Source organism: Festucalex cinctus, chromosome 20 (assembly GCF_051991245.1).
Source record: "Festucalex cinctus isolate MCC-2025b chromosome 20, RoL_Fcin_1.0, whole genome shotgun sequence".
Taxonomy (NCBI): Eukaryota; Metazoa; Chordata; class Actinopteri; order Syngnathiformes; family Syngnathidae; genus Festucalex; species Festucalex cinctus.
In genome coordinates, this window is record NC_135430.1 from 3617296 (window position 1) to 3644119 (window position 26824).

At 38.0% G+C, this 26824-nt stretch overlaps 1 protein-coding gene across 1 annotated transcript; it reads left to right on the top strand.

The window, feature by feature from the left end:
• Positions 1 to 285: 285 nt before the first annotated feature.
• On the top strand, positions 286 to 25698 carry ipo4 (importin 4). The gene is made up of 30 exons (XM_077509299.1): positions 286 to 654; positions 825 to 911; positions 1464 to 1543; positions 1648 to 1689; positions 1984 to 2113; positions 2201 to 2380; positions 4252 to 4317; positions 4391 to 4489; positions 4580 to 4663; positions 4744 to 4899; positions 4976 to 5029; positions 8129 to 8238; positions 8314 to 8422; positions 8512 to 8641; positions 11878 to 11991; positions 12183 to 12296; positions 12361 to 12484; positions 12567 to 12678; positions 12760 to 12893; positions 12960 to 13037; positions 13313 to 13370; positions 13462 to 13567; positions 13676 to 13869; positions 13957 to 14001; positions 16753 to 16878; positions 19398 to 19624; positions 19705 to 19837; positions 19918 to 20022; positions 24850 to 24919; positions 24998 to 25698. The coding sequence occupies exons 1-30, from the start codon at positions 589 to 591 to the stop codon at positions 25126 to 25128; spliced, it is 3264 nt and encodes a 1087-aa protein (XP_077365425.1). The 5' UTR covers positions 286 to 588; the 3' UTR covers positions 25129 to 25698.
• Positions 25699 to 26824: the final 1126 nt, after the last annotated feature.

The window sequence follows — 26824 nt, forward strand, 5'->3', positions numbered from 1 at the left end:
GAAAATAAGGAAACCGGCGTCTTCACCCATGCAAAACTATGGAAAACACTGCAGCGAGAAAACGCATTTGCCGGCTTTGGAGCAGTTATTTTAAGAGGATGACAATATACTTATCAATACATGTTCATATCGGGTGTATTCATTCATCATTATATCACTGTCCGTCCTTTTACACCATAAAGAAAAGCACTGCAAATTGTTGCATGTAATCCTCCTCTCCAGTCAGAGGCGCTGTTGGTTGTCGTCAGTGTAAAAAACGAAAAGCAAACGCCGGTCCCTTTAACGCCTCTCACATGGGCCTATTGGCCCGGGTTCTCACGCGTGCTGACAGCGGAGGCAAACAAATCTCCTTTCTTTGCTTTCTAATTTGTCAACATCACAGCAATTTCATTTATGTTAGTATAATAATAAGCGGAGTCATAGTCAACGCGTTAGCAAGCGACATAAACGCCACTTTTCCTTTGATCGCGTCACCAGTTTGTTGTGGGGGAGCCCGCTCTGGTAGCCACACCAAGAGAGGACGACGCGAGGATACACTACTAACTGTTACTCTGTACATTTCACTGACACCGTTGCCAAATCGCGACAATGACAGAAGAACTTGAGAAAATCCTCCTGCGAATGACAGAGCCTGACAATGCTGTAATCCAGCAGGTAAGACATAAAAATAATTGACGTTGTCAGCAGAGCAAAAAAAAAAAAAAAAAAAAGAGCGACTCTTGTGACATAAAAGTGATGTCAACTGGAATTTCAGGCTTGGTTGCTATGGATACATTTCTGTTACTTTTGTACAAAAACAAAGTAAACGGTTTGCTCCCCACTAGGCCACACTCCAACTGAAGCAGGCTTTCAAAGACCCAGCTATCATCCCTGCTCTTTGTACTGTCATGAGGGGCTCACAAAATCCTCAGGTATGTGAGGATATCTGAGTATTTATTATTGCTAGGGATGTTCGATACCACTTTTTTCAGACCGTTACCGATACTGATACCAACTGCCGATACCAGTAGTACATTTTGACAAATAAAAAAAATCACAAAGATTTTTTGAAACAAATATATTTCCTTTAATTTTGAAAAAACAAAACAAAACAGCACAGTCACTCTTCAATAGTCTTAACGCTCAAAATAAAACACAAAAATGCTCTTTTAGTTTAAGATTCACAATTTTGAAGTATTTCCAAACCGGTGAAGTTTTGGTGAAAAACCGCTGCAAGCTAGCACCAGTTACAGGCAAGGAGGACTCACTTAACGTCTTCCCTCTCTGCCATCGGTCGCTTGTACTCGTCTGCGTCACGAGTACTCGAGTACTTGAAAAAAAGGCTGGTATCGGCCCGATACGATACCTGGTATCGGTACTCGCCCATCCCTAATTATTGCCATTTCGAAAGTATCGTGATATCGATATTTGTTAAAAAAAATATATGTATGTTTTCTTCATTTTATTTATTTTTGGTCCCCTAGAGCCGTCAGTCAGCTGCGGTGATGCTGCGGCTGAGAGTGAAGAAACAATGGCGAAAGATAAGCCCTCCTGACAGAGAAAGGTCAGATTCAGCGCTTTCGCTAAAAATTCTTGATTTCTGAGTTGCAGAGTTGATTTAAAAAAAAAAAAAAAAAGAAAGTCACCTTTTTACCTCTGTTTACACAGCCTCAAGGCGGTGGTGTTGCAGGCGTTCATGCAGGAACCAGAGTAAGCTGCCTATAAAGATGACTTGACTTGACTATTACCCACAACAGAAACTCTTTTTTAATTTTTTTTTATTAAAGAGACTTATACACCATAATATTCATGGATATTGATTTTATAACCTGATTTCGCAAAGGTCCAGCTTTAATTTAGTCTATTAAGAGAGTTGTTTGTAGTCATTTTGTATGAAATTTGAAACAGTACATAAAAGATTGAGCATGTGGTGTGGTGTTCATTAGGTCAACATTGGGTAGACACCACTTGGAGTGAGTTTGACTTGTTGCCTCTGTGTTGCAGCCACCAAGTGCAGCACTCGCTCTCACAGTTGTGCGCCATGATAGTCAAGCATGAGACCCCCGAAAGCTGGCCTGCCTTACTGGAGCTCCTCAATCAATCCACCAAGAGCGTCAACCCACGTGATAGACAGGTTTGGCACCAAAGGTCGCAACAAACGCTGAAAATGACTAATAACCGTTCTCTCAAAACCAGCGTTTACACTGCTTCCACTTTTAAGATTGGATTGCTGCTTCTGAGCAATGTGATCGAGTCGAACCCAGAGTCTTTCCAGCCTCACTACTCCCAACTTCTACAGCTCTTTAGCACCATCTTACAGGACCACAGCAACCCGACAGCCTTGTACTACTGCATCCTCAGCCTCACGGCCATGACAGTGCACACTGGCACCCAACATTTGGTGAGACCAATGTTTTGCTTCTTTTTCTTTTTTTCCCCTGCCTGCATCTGAGTTGACAGATTTTTTTTTTTTATAGCCCAACCTGTATGGAGGCCCAAAACTGCCAAAATTCAAAATAAATAAATGACTAAATAAATGACTAAAAGTGAAAATAAAAATGAATATAAAAAATATAATTAGAAAATTATATATAAAAAATAAATATAAATGGAAATAAATCAGTTTTTATTTTCACTTTTTGTCATTTTTTTTTATTTAGTCATTTATTTATTTATTTAGTCATTTATTTAGTTATTTATTTATTTTGAATTTTGGCAGTTTTGGGCCGTACTACCAAGTTGAAATGTTATTCAAATGAGGGGGCGGTCCTAAGCGTGTGGGACTTCCTTGGTCGCCGAGCTGCTCCCTCGACCAATGACAGGCAGTTTGCAACGGCGGAGTCCAACCCATAACAACGCTTAGGACCGCCCCCTCATTTGAATAACATTTCGACTTGGCAGTACGGCCCAAAACTGCCAAAATTCAAACTAAATAAATGACTAAATAAATAAATAAATGACTAAATAAATATCTAAATACAGAACTAAATAAACAGATAAACTACTAAATAAATAAATAAATGACAAAAAGTGAAAATAAAAACGGATTTATTTCCATTTCTAGTTATGTTTTTAGATATTTTCAAGTTGTATTTTTTCATATTCATTTTTATTTTCACTTTTAGTCATTTATTTATTTAGTCATTTATTTATTTTGAATTTTGGCAGTTTTGGTCCTCCATAAACCTGTGCCGCCAGGGCTCAATGGTTGTCGTAGCATGGAATCCTTACATTTGCAAAACCTCCGTTTTTCAGGAAACAGAGAAAAAGTCATTGATGAGTAATCAAATTAGCATAATCAAAGAGAGCAAGCTATTTTGAACTCTTAATATTGGTCAGGATTACGGCTGGGCGATATGGCCCAAAAATAAAATCTTTTTTTTTTTTTTTTTTTCCCCCCCAGTCATTCAGCAAGATTACGATTTTAATCAAATTTAATCTAATATACCCAACCATCGTTTAAACAAATATACTGCTGATTCTAAATCAGTTTTAACATAAACTTAACATTCATAGTTGTGTGTTGTGTGCGTAACTGTATTACTGTCAGGGATGTAACGATACGGGCAATATCGTGATATCGTGATATTAAAACTGCAACTATATCGTCATCATCATGTCACCATATTAACTCATTTGCTCCCAATAACGTGTAAATATGTTTTTTTTTGTTTTTTTTATGTTTTAAGTGTCCCAAAGACGTATTATACGTTTTTTGTTTTTTTTATGCGAAAGTATACAGAAGGCTTCAATGCAGCCTCTCAACTGTAAAGAACGGTTGCAGAAATGGTAGTTATTACACAAACGGCCAGCAGGTGGCAGCAGAGCAAAGGAGATCAACCAGGGCCATGTAGAAAAAAAACTCAATTACTTAGAATTTTAAATAGATTTGTGAAAACTGATTAAACTTAGCTCTCTTCTAATGCTAATTGCTGCAAAACGGAAACAGATCGAAACATCCTTTTTTTTTACTGATGAAAGAAGAGACTTTCATCTTTCTTGTGATATCCATGCTTTTATAGCAATAGAACACAATATTCTGTGGGCCTTGCAAAATCAGTCAAAATCCAGTCAAACAGCCGGGAGAACGGGATTGCTTCTGTGAAAATGGCTGGAAGTGAATGAGTTAATCGAGCGTTAAAAAAATTAGTGCTGTTAAAGGCACTTTAAGTTAACGAGATAATAACGCAATAATTTTGACACCATTAATTTGTACATACCATACCATATAATTTTTTTGATACGTCATAATCATTATTTGCCACCTTATAGAACCAGATGCGTGCCATCGTCCCGAGTCTAATAGCTGCCATGAAACCTCTTATTAAAGCAGATGAGGTAAATGTATTCTCCATTATTTTTGTTTGTTAAGCAACTTAGCTATATTTAACGTGACTATTTGTTTAATTAGAGCCAAGCTAGTGAGGCTATGGAGGTGTTCAATGAGCTCATGGAGAGCGAGGTGTCCATTGTGCCTTTCGTTGAAGACATGGTTCGCTTCTTCCTGGAGGTGGGGAGCGACATACCATCTGCAATTACAGGCATTTGTCAACTTAGTGTTCTGACGTACATAATGTGTGCGCGTGTTGATGGCGCTTAGGTGGGCGTTGATGCCACGCTGACTGACTCACTTCGCGTCAAAGCGCTCTCTTGCATTGCCTTTCTCATCAAGTTAAAGAGCAAGGTACGCTCATACATCAACAAGACTTCAAAAAACAAGAGAACTCGCATTTTGACCTTGTATTGCCCTCGTTAATGCTGTAGACGGTGCTGAAGCAGAAGCTGCTGCTCCCCATACTGCAGGCCATCTTCCCAATTTTAACCGCAGAACCTCCACCTGGTAAGCACGACCCAGAGGATGATGAAGATAACGATGGAGATGGCACAGACAACGACAGTCCTAAGAATTGTGCTGCTCAGGTGCGTAAAAGTCTCTGCGAGAAGTCTGTCGAGTCTAGTAAAAGCCTTGTGAAGAATTGTACTTGGTAATACACAGGTTATTGACACCATGGCTCTCCATATGCCTCCGGAGAAACTCTTCCATCAACTAGTAAGTCATCCTTTCTCTTTCCCAATTCTTTGTATGCACTAATGATTATCATGTGTTCTCGGTTTTCAAGAGTTCGTTCTCATGCAGCAACGTTACCCGAATTGGTTGGAAGAGGCTATATAGTAGCGCTGCACGATATTGGAAAAACATGCGATATGCAATATAGTTGCTGAACATAGCGATATCGATATTATTGCTATATTTAACATGTACCTAAAGAAATGACATTTTTATTAGCTAATAAAAAAAATTAAAAATTTTTCATGCGTCAAAATAATCAAATTCAATATTAATTGTAATTACCTCTCGATAATGTTCAACTATTGGATGGCAGTGCACAGTTTTGTTAGGTACATTGTGTTCCAACTATGTTTTGCATTTGCATTATTAACACCCATGGAACACCCATGGGACTAGGGGCGTGGAAACCAAATAAAAAGAGAGGGTGAGGAGGGGATTTTTTTTCCTACAGTAGTGAATTGTATCATTCAGTTCCTTTTCTCTCTCCTCGCAAGCTTTGAACTGAGCGTCTTCTCTCCTTTTTTTTTTTTGTCATGTTTAATAAATGTCAAACAGATAAACCTGACAGTCTGACTGGTCAAATTCAGATAAAAGCAAAAAATTGCATATCAAACTTATTGCATGTCTTTGCAATGTGCATATTGCATAGGGCATAGGCCAATATCACGATCTCGATATGTTTTCGATATATTATGCAGCCCTATTATAAAGTCAATCACGAACCTATGTTGACAGTAGGAAAATCAGATTCACAGTACATGTTAATTTGAAAAACGTTTCTAATGCACAAATTGTTGCGTAAAGATAATATGGACGAAAATACTCAGTCACAAAAGTTCCAAAAAAGGACTGGAAATGTCAATGTAACGGAAAATGTAGGCTACTTCCCGAGAACTAGTGACACCAGACATCCCAGGATTTTTTTTTTTTTTTTTTTAGCTGAATTGGAACAGTTTTGTAAAGAGGAATGGTCCAAAAATTCATCCATATGATTGTGCATGTCTAATCTGCAACTACAGGAAACATTTGGTTGAGGTTGAATGTCTGTATGTACCCATGGTGCACTAATTTGCATAAACCGCGCCCAAATTTCCCTGAAAAAGGACACATCTCGGCCAATGCGCGGCTGTTTAAAGTTGCAGAGATGAACTCTTTTTACTGCCACACGTTATCAAAACAAAACAACCCCTACAGTGCCAGCCGATTTCACCGATTACGAGCATTCATCAGATTTAATCATTTTCCATCATGTTTCATTGTAATTCCATACACCGGTAGCCCATTGAAAAGAGACACAATGCTGCCATCTACTGGTCATAGTTAGTTGGTGTTTTTGATTCCACAATCCATTGACCAGGCAGCACTGCACTAAGATGTTGCACTTAACATTGATAAAAAAAAACAAAAAAAAACAAAAACGTAGCTGACGTTATTTAACGTTTATGGCGGCATACATTGGGATTTTACTAATCGTTATTAAAGGGATCGTTCGGCTTTTTTAACATGAATCTCAATTTCATCCTCACCTCCCGTGTGTGCGATCAGCACTGACTTACCCCTGACAGCGTTCTGTGACACCAGTTCTGGTCCGGCGTTGGACGAGAGGAAAATAGTCCAGCAAGCTGGCTGGGGTGTCGGAAATAAAGCGTTTTTCTTCTAAAAACTATTTGTTTTCAAAAGTGTGATACATTTCCATCACAATACTCCTTTCCTGAAAAAAGTCAGACGCCATTACCGCCAGCCACTACTTTTCTGTTTGTTCGTATCACTGCGCGGCGCCCTGTAGAGCGCTAACCGACGCACGGCAGCCAGCTAGCTGATACTTCCGCCGAAAAGGCAAACAACTTCAGGCGGAAGGATCATCTGGCAGCAGTGCGTCAATTCGCTGTCTACAGGGCGCCGTGCAGTGATACGAACGAACAGAAAAGTAGTGGCTGGCGGTAATGGCGTCTGACTTTTTTCAGGAAAGGAGTATTGTGATGGAAATGTATCATGCTTTTGAAAACAAATAGTTTTTAGAAGAAAAACGCTTTATTTCCGAGACCCCAGCCAGCTTGCTGGACTATTTTCCTCTCGTCCAACATCGAACCAGAACGCGTGTCACAGAACGCTGTCAGGGGTAAGTCAGTGCTGATCGCACACACTGGAGGTGAGGATCAAATTGAGATTCATGTTAAAAAATCCGAACGATCCCTTTAAACGTTTTTGGCGGTCAAAGAGTTAAGGTAAAAAAAATAATAAAATTGCGAGAGATGTTCATAATTTTCTGTGTTTATCCTATTTTCAAAAGCTTCGTATCATCGGACAGCTTCTGAATACAGAACCTGTAAACATAGGGTTGTGCAATTATTTGAAATTCAGTTACAATTTCAATTACACTCCACTCCACAATTGCAAAATCAGCATAATCGTAAACAATATTAAAAGATTATTAACTCTTTTACCGCCACACGTTATCCAAAAAACAACCCCGACAGTTCCAGCCGATTTCAAGCGTTTTAACTCCTCTTTCAAGGCAAACAGAAATATATTGTGTGCTTTTACGACATAAACATGTCAGCCTCCATTCTTCCAAACATCTTCTATTCTTTCATTAAAAAAAGGTATGTTTCTACCTTATACATCTCATACACATTGAGCCCATTGAAAAGAGATACAATACTGCCATTTGTTGGTCATAGTTAGCGGGTGTTTTTGATTCCACAACCCATTGACCAGGCAGCGCTTCACGAGACGTTGCACTGCCCATTGATTTAAAAAAAAAAAAAAAAAAAAAAAAAAGGTAGTTGACGTTATAATATATATGTTCTCTATATTTTTTAAACATTTTCTTGTTTCGATAAAATCTTGCTGAAATAGTAAGAAATAAATATAGCACAGCAAAGAGGCGTTTACCATTGGGCTCACCACCTGTGGGCGGGACTAAAGGGGTCACGCTCAGTGTGAGCTAAGCAGCGGCCAAAGGCAGGCAGGCACCTTGGTGGTCCGATCCTCTGCTACAGAAGCTTGCTCTAGGGAGGAGCATCTACCTGAAATACTTTTTATTTAGATTTCTGACTGTTTCATTTTGTACGATAGATGCCGCTGACTCATGCCTGCCTGACCAGTGATAAGCCCTATCAGAGGAAGGGGGGCCTCATGTGTCTCGCTGTGCTGGCTGAAGGATGTGCAGATCATATACGCACCAAGTATGCATATTGTTGAGTATGACTTTGTTTTTTTCCTCAGAGATGATGGCTGAACCTATGTTTATATCAATGCAGGATGCTGTCCTCGGTGCTGCAGACGGTCTGCCAGAGCCTGTCGGATGTTAGTCAGGTGGTGCGCAGTGCCGCTCTCTTTGCACTGGGACAGTTCTCGGAACATTTACAGGTGAGCCTTTCTATCATGCTGCTTGATTTGTTACCAGAAGCACTGTGTATTTGTGCGGAGACATAAGTGAGTGTCCCTCCATTTCACAGCCGGAAGTGAGCAAACATTGTGAGCAATTGATGCCTTTGATGCTCGGCTACCTTTCGTCCTTGAACCAGGCCAAGGTGGGCCACGTCACGAAGGCCTTTTATGCGCTGGAGAATTTCATGGAGAACTTGGGTAAGCTATGGAATAACGTTGGGTGAGACACCTTATCACTCCAAAAATCGCTATTCATAATATCAAGACATTTTGGATAGTGCTGTGGTAACAATTTGAGGAAGACCTTCTTTTTCACGCTGCAAAAGTACATACGGTGATTAGTTTAGTATCAAATAATTTGACTTTGTTGTTATGACGAGAGCGCTGAGCGGGGTGGGAAAAACGAGAGTGCCCATGAACACAATGTAGTAGTGCTTTGAGATACAGATTTTATTCATGACCATCCTTGTAACTCCAAACACTCATAGTTCAAATCCTCCTTCACCGTTGAAATCAATGGAAATGATGATAATCTGTTCAAGCCTCCCAAAAAACAACAAAAATGTTTGTCATATGATTTTGAATAAAAATGGCACCCTATGATACTGCACTTTCTAAAAACATACAAAAATGTTAGTACGGTCTTGTCTCATCGTGAAAGCGTTTACTGTATACTTGTAGAACAGCTAACGCTAATGTGTGCATCTAACTGCTCAATGCTACTCTGCTTACATTTTTGTTTTGACAGGATCGCAAGGGTTTTGCAGCTCTGGGGGATGTGGGTGTTTTTGCATCATAGTGATTCTGTATGATAGTGTTACACAAAGCATAGTCTAGCCGTTAATTGAAAGTGGCTTTGGATCTTCCCCCAACCTGGAAATGCATGGGCAGAAAAATCACACATCTTAGCTGTTAATGATATGTTCTATGCACCCTCACCAGTCTAAACGCTGTACTCTGTTTAATATCACGTTTGTAGAATATGAAGTTTTTATCCATTTGAGGGGGTGGCCATTTTTTCCACTTACTATTAGGGATGTAACGATAAGGGCAATATTGTGATATTAAAACTGCCACAATATCGTCGTCATCATGTTCACAATATTTAAAAGGAACACATCTGTTAAAAAAAAAGTCACATTGATTTCCATTTGTGCAGTTCTAGCACCCTCTAGTGGCTAGTTTATTAGTGCAATTTAATTTTCATTAGGGATGTTTTGGCCTTAGATGAAGGGAAACCTAATTTGCTTGTGAAGCGATCAATGTGTGCTTGCATTAGCAAGTAAGTTCCTCAATATTGTTATTAGAGATTGTAATTGGTTTATATGCATTCCTGTTATGTACAAAGCACAATATTGTGCTTTTTTTTTAGTATGAGCTCTTTTTTATTTTTATTTATTTTTTTAACAATATTGTGATCTTTTTTAAATATCGCCAACCCCACGACAATATCGTGCTAATTATAATATCGTGACCTTCATATCGTGATAATATCGTATCGTGATGTTTGGATACCGTTGCAGCCCTACTTACTATAGGCTAAAAATTACATCACAGTGCCTAAGGGCTCAGGTTACGACCAATCATGGCTCAAATGTTTTCTGGGTTTGGTCAGGTAACGTTTGCAAGTTTAAGCTGCATTTGAGGGACTGGGAGATCCATATAGCAAAGTTGGAGGGGGAAAAAAGGACCCTGACATCACCGACCAGCTTCAATCTGACATCTATCGACAATGGCAACCTCTATGGAGATGCAGTCTGTGAATGGCAAAACATAATTTAAAAGATTCTAAACAGATATTTGTTTATTTTTATTTATTGTTAAATGCTTTGAGGTCGGACCTGGGACAAATCTGAGTGTGATTAAATCCGACTACCCACCTTCCTCAAATGCAACATAAGCCCTTAGCCACTGTGATACCATTTTCGGTCGACATTAACTCATTTGCTCCCAATAACGTGTAAATACGTTTTTGTTTTTTTTAAATGTTTTAAGTGTCCCAAAGACTTATTTATACGTTTTTTGTTGTTGTTTTTTTCGTTTTTTTATGCAAAAGTATACAGAAGGCTTTGATGCAGCCTCTGAACTGCACAAACGGCCAGTAGGTGGCAGCAGAGCAAATGAGATCAACCAGGGCCATGTAGAAAAAAAAGCTCAATTACTTACAATTTTAAATAGATTTGTGAAAACTGATGAAACTTAACTCTCTTCTAATGCTAATTGCTGCAAAACGGAAACAGATAGAAACTAGGGGTGCACCGATTGATCGGCCGGCCGATTTATAGTCCCCGATTTCCTTAATTTTGGAAGATCGGTGATCAGCCGATCTCTTAAAAATATGCCGATCTTTTCCACCAATCTCATCTCCATCCTCAGAGGTCTGAAAAAGTCAACCACTGTCCTCTTCTGCTTAGATGATAAATAGGATTTTCATTTTTATTTGAGAGAACCACTTCACGTGCAGTTAAAACAACCCGTTTGTTTTATTTCGCCGGTATTGTTCAATGTTTTCCTATAAAACAAGATTGGAAATTTGGAACACTGAAGGTATATGCTGCTTGTAATGAAAAAAATCGGTATCGGCAATAATCGGAATCGGTAGGTTAGACTTTTTAAAAGATCGGGGATCGGTGATTGGCCGGAAAATTGTGATCGGTGCACCCCTAATAGAAACATACTTTTTTTTTTCCTGATGAAAGAAGAGACTTTAATCTTTCTTTTGACAGGTTCCATGCTTCTATAGCAATTGAACACAATATTCTGTGGGCCTTGCAAAATCAGTCAAAATCCAGTCAAACAGCCGGGAGCGAACAGGATTGTTTCTGTGAAAATGGCTGGGAGTGAATGAGTTAAGTGGCAAAATGGCTGCCCCCAGATATAGATAAATCTGAGTGGATTTTGCTACTTAATTCACATTCCACAACAAATGTAATATTGAATAGTTTATTTTGGCTCACACAACACAGAAAAGAAAACACAAACATCACTTTGAATAAATCATTTAACCGAAAAAGGTATAGGCTGAAGCACCAGGCTTATAATTAATGCTGGTGAAGCTTCATAGAACATAAACACAAAAGTAAATTTTTGACTTGACTTCCTCTTTCAATTTTCAGTAAAGGCCTATTGTCATATATCATGCACAGTATTTTATTTAGCCTTCAGTTAAATTATTGGTTTTATGCAACAAAGGCAATTCAAAACAGATACTCATTTGCAATACTGACCTGCAAGTAGACAGCAGAGTATAGTAAAACAAAAAACATGTAAAAACATGGACAACAAACTACATGATCTAATTAATTGCATCATAGCACGATGTGAAAAACAGACTAAAATAAATGCAGTGATTATGTGCAGTAACTTTTTAAAAAGATAAGATAGAATGAGGCAAATAAAAAGTATTGTTGTTCCTTGTGTTTCTTGTAAAACAGGAGCAGATATTGAGCCCTATCTTCCCACCCTGATGGACACCATGTTGTCTGCCCTCAACACCACCGAAAGCCTGAAAATCAAAGAGCTGACTGTGTCTGCCATCGGCGCCATTGGTGAGCCAATGCTTTTGTAGCACCCTCTCAAACCAAATTGCACATCTCAAATCACTCCATCTGTGAAAACCGGTTGTAAGGCATTGACGTTCTATTATAATATGATCACATTTTGTTCTGTGGGGCATCAGGGCTGTAACATGTTGATATCCCCAGCTGCTCATTTGATATTTCACACCTCATCTCATCAGCCAATGCTGCCAAGGAGCTGCTGGTTCCTTATTTCCCCCCGGTCATTGAAAGCCTGAAGGGATTTCTGACAGCCACCACGGAGGAAATGAGGCCCCTGCAAAGTCAGTCATTAGGTAAGTGAGGGCCCCTTCCTCCAAATGTTTGTAAAACTTGTTAGCTAGCCGCTTTCTGTTCTAGATACGCTCTCTGTGCTGGCTCGAACCATCGGCAAAGAGGTCTTCAGTCCTCTTGCTGCCGAATGCGTTCAACTGGGTCTGAAACTCACCGACTCCATAGATGATCCTGACCTTAGACGCTGCACGTATGTTAATCCTGTTCTCTTTTTATGACTGGATCAGTCACAAAGGGACGTTGAAGGTAAACACACATCCTCTCTCCATCAGGTACAGCCTGTACTCATCCGTGTCCACAGTCAACCCGGAATGCCTGATTCCTCACCTCACTCCCATCACAACAGTCATGCTACTTGCCCTCCAGTCCAACGAAGGCATCAAGGTAGGAAGCGTTGCAACGTAATCTATGCTTGCACTACAGATCGTCTGGACGGTGACACGGGGATGATTTCCCCCCTCATAGGCGCACCTCGAGGAGGACAAGACATTTGTCCTGCTGGATGACGACGATGACGACGACGACGACGACGAGGAAGACGCAAAGGATTCGGACGAATATCTGGACGATGACGAGACGGATATCCACGATGCTGCAGCGTACAAACTTTAATTTCTTCATTGTACATACTAAATAAATGGTACATTTATTATTTCTGGTGTTAGATTCAGTGTGGAGAACGCCTACATTGATGAGAAGGAGGATGCCTGCGATGCACTGGGAGAGATTGCCTACAACACTGGGTACTCACTTTTGTTGCCATGGATTTAGCTATTAATGGCTTTGAGTTATTTTGATAGAACAAATTTACACTGTCTAATTTTCATTGTCAGAGTGACATTTCTTCAATGTTGTCCCATGTAGATAAAATTAAATATCTGCAAAAAATTGAGGGGTGTACTCAATTTTACTGAACATGTTTCCGAATGACCTTTTTTTTTTTTTTTTTTGGTGTATTTTTTAAAATGGATATTTTATGTATCTATATTTTAAATTCTGCCTGTTTTTTTCTGAACAGTGCTGTTTTCCAGCCCTTCTTGGAGTCCAGCTTCCAGCAGGTTTTTGAGATGAGAGATGTAAGTTCCTCTTTGCTTGCTCTGGTGTCATACTGTACCTTGCCTCCCACCATTTAATCTTTTATTAATATTTTGTGTCCTCCTTGCCCAGTTTCCCCACGAGGATGTTCGCCGGGCAGCGTACGGAGCCATGGGCCAATTCTGTCAGGCACAGCACAAGGTTTGGACTGAGAATCCCACTGACTTCAATCAGCAAGGTACTACTCTGCATAATCAGATGAAAATAAATAATGGGTATGAAATGTGCTACCTTTTGAGTAAGCACAGAGAATGAGCCAGTAAAAAACAATCTCATCGCTTGGCAGCCCTTCTGAAGATGCTGGATGTGGTGATTCCCAGTTTTCTGGAGACCGTGCGCACCGAGCCAGAGCGCCAAGTTGTGATGGGCATCCTGGAAACTATGAACAATGTCATCAAGACCTGCAAGGAGGAGGTTTTCAAAACCCCCACTCGCCTCAAGGAGATCAGCAGTGTCATCCGTGACGTTTTGAAGAAAAAGGTGAGGAGGAGACCATGACTGATGAACATCATTGTGTCTCAAAACGTTGAAGGTGAAGTTTTTTTGTTTTGTTTTTTTTGCTTCCAGACTAAATGTCAGGACAGCGAGGAAGCTGATGATGATGACCAAGAGGTTGGCCCTCAAATACTGATATCATAGACTGTTAATATTCATAACATTAGGTACACTTACACCAGGGGTGTCCAAACTTTTTCATTTGAGGGCCACATACAGAAAATCAGAAGGACGCAAGGGCCACATAATGTTATGAAGAGAAATTGTGTTTAGTCCTAAAAATTGTACAAATAATTTATTTGTGCTATTGCATATTTAGAAAAATGCTACAGTATATAAACCAATTTATTTGTAATATGACAGGAGGGTTATTATAGTTTTGGAATTTTTCATTTGAGTTAGTTTTTATTAGTTTTCAGGGTGGTTCTCTTAGTTTTTATTAGTTTAGTTATTTAAAAAAATGCTTAGTTTTAGTTTAGTTTGTTAGTTTCGGTATTATTGTTATTGTTATTATTATTATTATTATTATTTTAATGTTTATTACTTCTGCGCAGTATTTAAAAAACACATCAACAAGCAACATCATCTGAAAGTGCTTTTCTATTGGCTGCTGCTAGATGACGTCATTTCTGTGTGACATACTTTCAAATGTCATTATTCCAGTTGATATCAAAATAAATCTACTAAAAATCACACCAAAGACTAAAACGAAATACATTTTGCTATAATTATAGTCTTAGTTTTGTAAACATATAAAGTAATTTCAGCTAGTTTTCGTTTTTAAAAAGCATTTTCGTTTTTTTTTTATTTCGTTAACGAAATTTTTTGAATTTTAGTTTGTTATTTCGTTAGTTTTAATTAAAGGGATACTTCACTTATTTAGCCCATTATAGCAATAAAAAGTTAATATTTTGTCTATAATTAATTTGATACTTTAATTATTTTTCACATCCAATTAGTACTTTTAAAAACACATTTTGCAACTTGTTGTTGACTGAAAATGACATCACAAGGGTTCAGGTAACCAATCACAACTCACCTGTTTTCTAGGTTTGGTCATGTGACATTCACAAGCTGAGCTGTGATTGGTTAGCTGAACCCTTGTGATGTTATTTTCAGTCGACAGCAAGTTGCAAAATGTGTTTTTAAAGGTACTAATTGTACTTGAAAAACAATGAAAATATCAAATTTATTATAGGCAGAATATTAATGTTTGACTGCCAAAAATGGCTAAATAAGGAAAGTATACCTTTAACTAAAATAACCTTTAATAGCACCTGTGTTTTTAGACACCCTCCCTTCTTTCTTTGATCATCTAGAAAACATTTTTCTTTTTATTTTATTTGAACTGAATCAAATGCCATTTTTACCATATGCTGCGGGCCACTGAAAAATGGACGGCGGGTCGCAAATGGCCCCCGGGCTGTAGTTTGGACACCCCTGACCTACACAATCCTATTAGTGAGCTGTATTATACAGCATCTTCCTTAAAAACATAATAGTGCTCTATATGTTCTACGATTGTCGTGTAGAAGTGAGTGTACTGTTATATAGGCGGCGTAGCTAATTTTTGAGGGTCATGAAGCACCCCTAAAATAAATCCAAGCACCCCTTGTCGTTCTTTTAAAGATGAAGTCAACCTTAAACATTTCTTGACAATAATATATGTGACCTCACTATTCTAAACATGACATTCTGATGATTACATTTGTGGAATATGAGTTACGAAGCAAAATCCAGCTGCGTTTCCAGTCGCCCAATCACAGCTCATCTGTTTGTTTGTTTTTTAAGCTGAACTGTGATTGGTTGTTATTGGACTGTGATGTCATTTTCACTCGACAGCAAGTGGCAAAATGGCTGCCTTCTGATCTTGATAAAAACTGCTGGATTTTTCTGTTTAACTTGTATTCCACTAACGCAATAACCAGAATAGCAAGACGAGTGGGGCTGCATAGAACACATTATTGTCAATCACATTTTTTTGGGGGGGGGGTTGGATTCCCTTAACAATACATACAGTACAGTTTTTCACCACTGTAAATAACAGTATTATTAACTCTTTTACTGCCACACGTTATCAAAGAAAAACTTTGATATGACAGAGGCTTGATCATTGACGAAAAGAGATACAGATGCTTTCATCTGCTGGCCATAATTTAGCGTGTTTTAGATTCCACAACCCATTGACCAGGCAGCGCTGCACTTAGACGTTGCACTGAGAGAAAAAATAAAAAAGAATTGTTGAAGTTATTTAACGTTTATGGCAATATACATTGTGCTTTTACTGATCTGATCGTTATTAAACGTTTTTGGCTGTCAAAGAGTTAATTTTGTTCCACAAATACATTATCTACCTGAAGCTGTACACACTGTGACTGTCAACATGTTAGATCAGAGCATGCTGAAAAGGAATATGACGTTTTCTGTCAATATCACTGGTGAATATTCATCAAAATGAATACCTAAAGGGATACTTTACAAACATTAATATTTTGCCTATAATAAATTTGATATTTTCATTATTTTTCATGTATAATTAGTATCTTTTACAAACACGTTTTGCATCTTGTCGACTGAAAATGACATCACAAGGGCTCAGGTAACTAATCACAGCTCAGATTGTGAATGTCAAATGACCAAACCTAGAAAACCTGAGCCCTTGTGATGTCATTTTCAGTCGACAGCAAGTTGCAAAACGTGTTTTTAAAGGTACTAATTGTACGTGAAAAATAATGAAAGTATCAAATTAATTACAGACAAAATATGAACTTGTTTTTGCTATAATGGGCTAATAAATAAGTGAAGTATCCCTTTAACCACCTCCCGCTGTTTAAACACCATGTATGAGTGTGTCCCTGCTGGTTTCAGGCGGAGTACGATACCATGCTGCAAGAGTATGCAGGTGAAGGGATCCCCCTGCTGGTTGCCGCCGTGTCTGCGGAAAGCTGCACGCCTTTCCTCAATGAGCTGCTGCCTCTCATCTTGAGCAAAACTGTGAGTTCCATTTTGCTGACAAGAAATGCACCACACATCAGGTCATCAGGTCAGACGTAACGTTCAGGAGCAGTTTTTTGCAGGTTAATCCCAAGAAATGAAGTAAGTATTTGATTAAACAAAAAATAAAACACTATAACGGAGCAGTGTAAACTATCCCAATGAAAATTGAGCATTCGGCTAAACTATATTTTTGCTGGGGCAAAGAGAAAATACGAATACATACAAAAAAAATATTACACTTAATAACGAAAGACCAACTGTTTGTCTTTTTTGTAAAAAGTTGATGTAGTCATGTTGTGCCACCTTAATGTGGTTTTGCTTTTCAGTGTGTTTGTATTAGGCACACAATATGAATTTTGATTCACGTATTCACTTATTTCGAATTGAACAAAAATGTTTCTTTTTTGCTGTCGAGGTGCTTCTGATACAGTGAAGCCCCCACACTGGAATACAAACTATTCTGTAATGCTGGGTGACCTCCATACATCCATTTTATTACCATAATATTCATCTCAAATTACTTTAGGCAAGAGATGGAGTATACCCAAAACTTGTTGGCAGCCAATTCAGGACACATTAACTCTTTTACAGCCGCACGTTATCAAAAAAATTTAATTGACAAAGGCTTTGATCATTCACATCATCCTTGAAAATATTCTATTTCATCAGACTCCGTCATGTTTCATTGTAATTTCATACACCGGCAGCCCATTGAAAAGAGATACAATGCTGCCATCTGCTGGCCACAGTGCGTGAGTGTTTTTGATTCCACAACCCATTGACCAGGCAGCGCTGCACTTAGATGTTGCACTTCACATTGATTTAAAAAAACAAAACAAAAAAAAACGTAGTTGACATCATTTGAAGTTTATGGCAGCATACATCTTGATTTTACTGATCGTTATTAAACGTTTTTGGGTTAAGAGTTAAGAATTATTTACATATTTTTATTATTTGCAGTCAGTCAGAAAATCCATTTGTGTGTCATGAGCTGCTTTTGAAAGCAGCAATTAGTAATATCAACGGACAAGTCACATACGTCAGAACATTCAAGACTTTTTAAAGTATTATTTAGAAATTCATAAATTCAAAGCTTTTAAGACTTTTAACTCATTCACTCCCAGCCATTTTCACAGAAGCAATCCCGTTCGCTCCTGGCTGTTTGACTGGATTTTGACTGATTTTGCAAAGCCCACAGAATATTGTGTTCTATTGCTATAAAAGAACCTACCAAAAGAAAGATTAAAGTCTCTTCTTTCATCAGAAAAAAAAGTATGTTTCTATCTGTTTCCGTTTTGCAGCAATTAGCATTAGAAGAAAGCTAAGTTTCATCAGTTTTCACAAATCTATTTAAAATTGTAATGTAGCTTTTTTTCTAGATGGCCCTGGTTGATCTCCTTTGCGCTGCTGCCACCTGCTGGTCGTTTGTGTAATAACTACCATTTCTGCAACCGTTCTTTGCAGTTGAGAGGCTACATCAAAGCCTTCTGTGTATGCTCTAGCATAAAAAACAAAAACAAAAAACAAAAAAACGTATAAATACGTCTTTGGGACACTTAAAACATAAAAAAAAATATTTACACGTTTTTGGGAGCAAATGAGTTAAGAACCTTTTAAGAACCTCTCATTCACTGAAAACGCAACATAGTCCTGAGTCAAAATTATTTCAATCCATGATTAAAAAGTTCACTGAAGATCATGTGCTACAACACCACTACACAGAGGTGTTTTTTTTTTTTTTTTTTTAAATGTAAACACCGTATTTGCCGAAATGGCTGCGTAATAGGTATTAATTAATGTACTGCTTTTTTATGTAAATATGTAATTTTAACTTAATAGTATTTTACTGAATTATACATTTTATTCTTATTTTTAGGGTGACATTTAGGATCTGTCTCAGGACTAGGGATGTAACAATATCCAAACATCACTATACGATATTATCACGATATTGTGGGGTGGTGGGCGATATTTAAAAAAAGAACATAATATTGTAAAAAATAAAGAGCTCATACTAAAAAAATTCAGCAATGCATATAAACCACCTAACAATATTGAGGCACCTACTTGCTAAGGCAAGCACACATTGATCGCTTCACAAGCAAATTAGGTTCCCCTTCATCTGACAATCAGCATAAATTTTAAACATAGAAGGCATCCCTAATATAAATTAAATTGCACTAATAAAGTAGCCACTAGAGGGTGCTAGAACTGCACAAATGGAAATCAACCTGACTTTTTTTTTTTTTAAATAATTGTGCACATGACGACTACGATATTGTGGCAGTTTTAATATTACGATATTGCCCTTATCGTTACATCCCTACTCAGGACTGCAGATGATTGGCTAATTCTGGCATATTTACTGAAATGTTTATTACCGTAATATGCACAGTCCCTGATACAAATAAATATATATATTTTTTAAATGTCTTTAAATAGGTCTTAAAAAGTCTTAAATTGCACTTGAAGAAACATTTGCAACACCTGACATGTATATTTTCTGTTCTCCAAAGAAACCATCGTGCACGGATGCAGAAAAGTCCTTTTCCCTGGGCACCATTGGAGAAATTCTGGATGCTCTGATCACCTCGTCCGGAGGTAAGGAACTGGCAGGCCAACTGTCCAGTCGTCTCCTCCCAGTCTTGGTCGCCGGAGTGAAAGAGAGTGACGCAGAAGTCCGCAGCAATAGCGTATTTGGACTGGGATGTCTCGCCCAGGCTGCTGGGCCCCTTGTAGCCTCGTATCCTTTTTTCAGTTAAATGGCCAGGATGGAGTTCAATATTACACCTCCGTTAGGTTCTTTAACCAAGTCTGCCACAGAGATTACCCCACCATGCTGTCAGCGTTTTCAGACTTGCTGGCCAAAGAGGCTGACCTCAGGGTGATTGACAACTTGTGTGCGGCCCTCTGCAGGATGATCTTAAGCAACAAGGACGCCGTCCCATTGGAGCAGGTGATTTATTTATTTATTTTTACATCTCGGGCATACAAGGTGCAGTTTGTGGGGAACAATCACTCTGTCTTCTCTGACAGGTTGTCCCAGTTCTGGTTGCTCGTCTTCCTCTCAAAGAGGACCTGGAGGAGAACGACACAGTGTTTAGCTGCCTGGCCATGCTCTACTCACACAATCCTGCTCTGGTAGCATACATTCTCCTTTCAAACTTGAACGGGTTCAATTCCACTTTGTCCTTTTTGATTAGCACCATCCAGAGAGCTATTAGTTAACCAATATGCTTAATTTTGTAGTTTATACTTTTGTCCTTGTCTTACATTTTTATATTGGTGACTAGGGATGTAACAATAAGCGCAATATTGTGATATCGTGATATTCATGATATTTAAATGCAACACATCTGTTAAGAGTCAGGTTGATTTCCATTCGTGCAGTTCTAGCACCCTCTGGTGGCTAGGTTTTTAGTGCAATTGAATTTTTATTAGGGATGTTTTGCCCTTCTATGTTTGAAAATCCACGCTAATTGTCAGATAATGGGGAATGTAATGTGCCCGTGAAGCAAGCCATTATGTGGAGGAACTCAATATGTGTGTGCATTAACAACATAACATAATAATAATTACATAATAATAATAATAATAAAACATAACAATAATAATAACATAACAGTGATGGTAATGTACAAAAGCACAATATAGTACTTTTTTTTTTTTTAGTATGAGCTCATTCCTTTTACAATATTGTGACCTTTTTTAAATATCGCCAACCTCCCCAAAATATCGTGATAATCGTATCGTGAGCTTCATATTGTGATAATTGTGACATTAAAACTGCCACAATATATTGTTGTCGTTATGTCATGATATTAAAAGGAGCACTCCTGTTTAACTTTTTTTTTATTTTTTTTTATTTTTCACTTGTGCAGTTCTAGCACCCTCTGGTGGCTAGTCTATTTATTTATTTATTTTTTATTTTTTTTATTTTTTTTAGTGCTGTTTAATTTTCACAAGGCACTTCTATGGCCTGTCTATGTTTCAAATCCACATTAATGGTCAGATAAACGTAATATGCTTGTGAAGCGAGTCAATATGTGTATGTATTAATTTCTTATTAAATTAAATTAATTGATTAATTTAAATTTATTAATAATAAAAAATGTATCAATTTATTGTAATGCTTGTAGTATTTATTTTATATATATATATATATATATATTTTTTTTTTTCATTGCTGTAATGTACAAAAAGCACAATATTGTTTTTTTTGTTTTTTTTTAATCTATGAGCTCCTTTTTTTTTTTTTTTAGCAATGTTGTGACTTTTTTTGTATCGCCAACCTCCCCACAATATTGTGATAATTATGGTATCGTGACCTTCATATCGTGATATCGTATCGTGATGTTTGGATATCGTTACATCCCTACTACCGATACTAGGTATCGTATCGGTGTCAATTATTGTGTCAATTATGGTGTCTTATTTTAAGGTATCGGTACTCGCGGCAGTGACCAATACCATTATGGGCCACCCTCCTGCAGCCATTTTACTATCAGGGACTAGAAATTAGATGAATGCCAAGTTGCCATTAATTTTTTTTTTGTCATTTTTTAACTACAATCATTAAAAATTCATCCACTAGTACAGGGGTGTCAAACTCATGTTAGCTCAGGGGCCGCATGGAGGAAAAGATATTACCAAGTGGGCCACATCGGTAAAATAACGGTATATAAGTTAAAAACAATTACCGTCATTTATACGCAGATTCACGTGGACCAGCCCTAAATGACGGAGCTCAACTGTAATCATGTTGTTCCGAAAAATAACACAAATGCAAATGCAACGCGGCAACAATTTGCCGCTATACGTTCAGGACGTGTTAAATCTACCTTTTTTGCATATATATTGTTCCCAGAATGCATTGCGTGGCGCAGTTAATGACATTAGAAGGACGCTAATCCTTGTCATATCTATTTGTGTTACCAGTAGTTGAATTTGTGTCGTATTTAACACGTTTGTCAGTCTATGATTGATATTAATAATAATGATAATAATAATAATGATGATAATAATAATAATAATAATAATACCGTAACTTTAGTTGTGTGTAATATAATGACATCCAGGACGATTCCCCGAACAAGTTGCATTACTCATCTAAGAACTGCTTCTGAAATGAGAAATTATATATTTTGATTGTGGCTGACTGATTAATTTGTCTGACATTACAATTTGTTTATTTTTTTTTAACTTTACAAAATCATCTCGCAGGCCAGATTAAACCCCTTTGCAGGCCTGATCCGGCCTGCGGGCCGTATGTTTGACACCCCTGCCCTAGTACATATTAAATTGTAAATGGAGCACGCCACCTCTGCCTCGCAACCAGGAAATGAGCGTGTGCAATGGTTTCTCTATGATCTGTTTCTTCTTCGGTACATTAAAGCTTAAAAAAAACAAAAAAAAACGAGAGCTGCGAGCAGCTATAAAGGGCCCTCGCAACCCGGGCCACGTTGGGGTATTTGCACGTCAGGGTACTGGCACGTTAGGGTACTGTTTCATAAGAAACCGTCTAAATTGTAAATGTTTTTGCCATGCTTTTTGTGTTTGTTCACATGGCTATAGAATACTTTTTGTAGGTATTAGGCTGATAGGTATGCCTCCCAATATTCACACATCGCTTAATCATATAATCGGAAATACTTCGTAAAAATGTCTAGAGGGCGGTTTTGCGCCATTTATTACAAATTGCACAACAAATCTATAAAATATTCATGTACTTGAGAGGTCTGATCTGTGTGCAACGTTTTGTGAGCTTTCGCCTGTTTAGACTCTCAAAAAAAGCATTTTTCTTTGCAAACAATGCATCGCTACAGCAAAGGCGTGTGACAAAAAATTTCAATAACTTTTCATCTTAAATATCTTAAGATGAAACACGCCAAAGAATGAAGACGATCTGATAAGTTTTGTAGAAAATATGGCGCCTATAAAAGGCCCCAAAAATGGCTGCAAATACCAAAGTTAATCAAAATGGCAGACTTCCTGTTTGGTTTAGCATATGGCTTTAGAAACTTTTTTGTAAGTCTTAGGCTGATAGGTATCCAAATTTTTTCACATCTAGCTGAATCATACATTTCCAAAAAGCTTCATAAAAATATTGAGCCATTTATTGCAAATTGCACAAGAACTCTCTAAAACATTCATGTTTATGACAAGTTTGATGTGTGTGCAAAGTTTCATGAGTTTTCGCAAGTTTAGACCAAAAAAAAAGAAAAAAAGAAAAAAAGAAGCATTTTACTTGGCAAGCAATGCACCGCTATGGCAATGGCGTGCGACGAAATAAAAAACTTTCGATAACTTTGTATTTTAAACATCTTAAGATGAAACACACCAAGTTTGAAGACGGTCAGATGAATTTTGTAGGAGGAGTTGGTTAAAATATGACCCCTAAAAAAGGCCACAAAAAATGGCTACAAATCCCATCGTAAATCAAACTGGCGGACTTCCTGTTTGGTGTAGCACATGGTTTCAAGAGACTTTTTATTTTTTGTACATTGTGGGGCTCTTAAGTATGCCTGCAAATTATCATAGCGCAAGGTGAAACGTACAACCGGCAATGCTTCGTTAAAGAGGAGTTTTTTTTAGCTCAAAATGTGATGCCCGGCCCCTGGGGGACTTCCTGTTGGGTTTAGCACATGGCACCAAGGGACTTTTTTTGTACATTGTGGGCTGTTACATATGTCTCCAAATTTTCGTAGCTTAGCTACTTCGTACAACTGGGAATTCTTCATTAAGAAGGATTTTTTTTCCTTTGCAAACAAGTGCATGCCACGACAACAGCGTGCGACGAAATAAAAAGCTTTCAATAACTTTTCATCGTCAACATCTTAAGATGAATCACACCAAGTTTGAAGATGATCGGATAAACTCTGTAGGACGAGTTCGTTAAAATAAGACCCTATGAAAGGGCCCAAAAAATGGCAAAACTTTCCAAAGTAAATCAAAATGGCGTACTTCCTGTTAGGTTTAGCATATGGTTCAAAAAGAGTTTTTTGTACCTTGAGGGCTGTTACATATGTCTTCAAATTTTGGCAACTTTAGGTTAAATGTACAGCCGGGAATACTTCATTAAGTAAGAATTTTGAAACACAAAATTTGATGCCTCGCCTCTGGCGGACTTCCTGTTAGGTTTAGCATATGGCACCAACAGGCTTTTTTGTAGGTCATAGTCTGTTACATATGTGTACCAATTTTCGTAGCTCTAGGTTAAACGTATAACCAGCAATGCTTCATTAAGTAAGAATTTTGAAACTCTAAATTTGATGCCCGCCGCCATCATATAGTATGTCAAAAACTTTAGATTTTTTACCATGATATTGTCCCAGGTGTTGAGATGGTACAGCCAAAGTTTGAAGTCAATCGGGTTAACCGTGTAGGAGAAGCGGGCATAAGTATGAGACCTGTAAATGTGCAAAAATGGGCCAAAATTGGACATTCAAATACTCATACCTAACTTCCTGACAATTTTAGGGTACACCTATCAAAGAGGTTTTTGTTCATCTGGATATGCTACAGGTGACACACAATTTTGATAGCCGCAGGACAATCGTAGCAGGACAGGGATCCGTTTAACCTATGTAGGGGGCGCTAAGGGGCCATTTTTCTGTTATCATGTATGGCGACTTTAAAATATCCAATTTTTCGCCAGGCCCGATATGCGTGTAAAGTGGTGAGTTTTCTTTCATGTTTAGTGTCTCAAAAATGTGATTGTTTGCGGAAAATAATAATAAGTAAAAAGAAGAAGAAGAAGAAGAATTCCTTCAGGAACAATAGGGACCTCGCAGCGGTCAAAATAAAAAATAAAAAAGCATTTTTCCCGAGGTCAAACGTGCCCCCCTTGATGGAGCCTCGCGCCCCCTGGGAGGGCCCGCCCCACTATTTGAGAAGCACTGCATTAAATGTACACCTCACGTGTGATGCCAGTGCCAATGTTCTAATGAAGCTTTTGATGCATTCCAGATTGTGAAGCTAATGAAGCCCATAGTTGACTCGTCCTGTCATGTGCTTGGCAACAAGAAGGTGGCTAAAGGTAAGTATTAAAATGGCTACTCTTTTGCCATCAAAAACCTTGTCTTCACACTTCTTTCTTTCTTTTTTATTTGCTCAGAAACGCAGCAAATTCTGGCTACGTTGTTAAAGAAATTTGCTCAGCAGCACCTGGCAGACTTCCAAGTGGTTGTGAACTCACTCCCCAGAGAGGAGCAGGCCAAGCTCAGCACCGTCATCAATGCAGCGTAATGATGACAATCAGACATAGTAGTTCATTTTATATTTGTTAGAAAAAAAATATATATTACTCATTGTTCCACAGCTAACAACATTCAGACTTCTTGTCAGAATCGACTCATATTTTATTTATTTTGTAGGATCATAAGATAACCCTCTTGTATTTGTCATTCTTTAGTTGGACAGAAACTTACTTTGGAGGATATGTCAGAGCTCATAAAACTGACAGACAAATAATCTACTCTAAGGCTGAGTCAATGCGCCAGCTCTCTTGGTGCTATTTTTGGAACGTCTGTCAGTAACAAGATTCAAACAGTCACAATATTTGATGAGGAAAATACATGAATTTGCAATGCATTAAGAAATTGTAAACTTGGGGACATTTGGACTAGATCAGGATCATGTATTAGTCGTTTTAATGGATTCTATGGCCGCCTGGCATATTGACGCCCATCAGGTCGCACAATTCCACATCTCACATTGCTGTTGCTGCAGTTGGTGTCGTTTGATGGGTTACATCATACCTAAATGCCTTGTATTTTGTCACTTAAGAGTAACATAAATAAAGCCACATTTTCTCAACATTTGTAATAGTTTTTTTGTTGGTATGTGGACAAAATTATCGTTACCCCTCTGTTAATGAAAATAAAAAGTCACAAAATAACTTGAACCTGACAAAAGTAATCAAATTTATTGAGAATTAACAACTGAAAATCAGTAATTGCCTTTGAATTGTGGTTCAGACTTAAATCAAATGCAAAACTCATGAAATACGCCTTGCCAAAATGACGTCCCCTAGAATGTTTGAAAATAATTTGACCAGAGGGACATGTTCAACCAAGGTGTGTCCTCGAAGCATACATATTGATCTATTAACTCTTTTACCGCCACACGTTATCAAAAAAAAAACAACAACCCCCAATGCCAGCGAATTTCGAGCATTCTAACTACTAATATTGGCCACATATTCAACATGGGTACCACATGAAAGATCGCATTCCATTCTTTCATTAGATGTCGGGCGGGTGTCGGGCTCCGGGGGCTGGCAGATTGCGTCATGTTTCATTGTAATTCGTAGCTCTAGTTAGGGCCCGAGCAGCTACCGCTGTGAGGTTTAATAAACTTGAGTAATTCCATACAGCGGCAGCCCATTGAAAAGAGATACAATGCTGCCATCTGCTGGCCATAGTTAATGGGTGTTTTTGATTTCACAACTCATTGACCCAGCTGCGCTGCACTTGGACGTTATACTGACCACTGATATATTAAAAAAAAAAAAAAAAAAAGTAGTTGTCGTCACTTAACGTTTATGGCGGCATACGTCATGATTTTACTAAACGTTATTAAACATTTTTTACGGGCAAAGAGTTAAAAGAGTGATAAGTAGTCACGGTGCTGCTTGGTGACGTGCGTATCACAATAAAGATGGAACAGGAAGTGGAGCCAGAAAAATGTACATATTGAATGAACTCAGTAGCGCAGTAACTTTCTTTTGGAGCTCATTAAGTTATGAGATATATACATCTGTGCAACCACATTATCTCCTTTATTTTTACTTTTCCCGTCGTCCCGTGTGTTAGTGTCTTGCTACACCAGCACATGCCATTAGCAGGTACTAAATCCTTAATGATTTTTTTTTTTTATGTTTTGAAAGGTTATACTGCACAATATAAAATTCAAAGTATGATATTGCAATACAAAAGTAATA

Coding starts and splice junctions, on each gene's coding strand:
- ipo4 (XM_077509299.1), top strand. CDS start 589: ATGACAGAAGAACTTGAGAAAATCCTCCTGCGAATGACAGAGCCTGAC. Junction 8,423..8,511: donor AGTTCTCGGAACATTTACAG/GTGAGCCTTTCT, acceptor TCCATTTCACAG/CCGGAAGTGAGCAAACATTG. Junction 13,038..13,312: donor GAGATTGCCTACAACACTGG/GTACTCACTTTT, acceptor TTTTCTGAACAG/TGCTGTTTTCCAGCCCTTCT.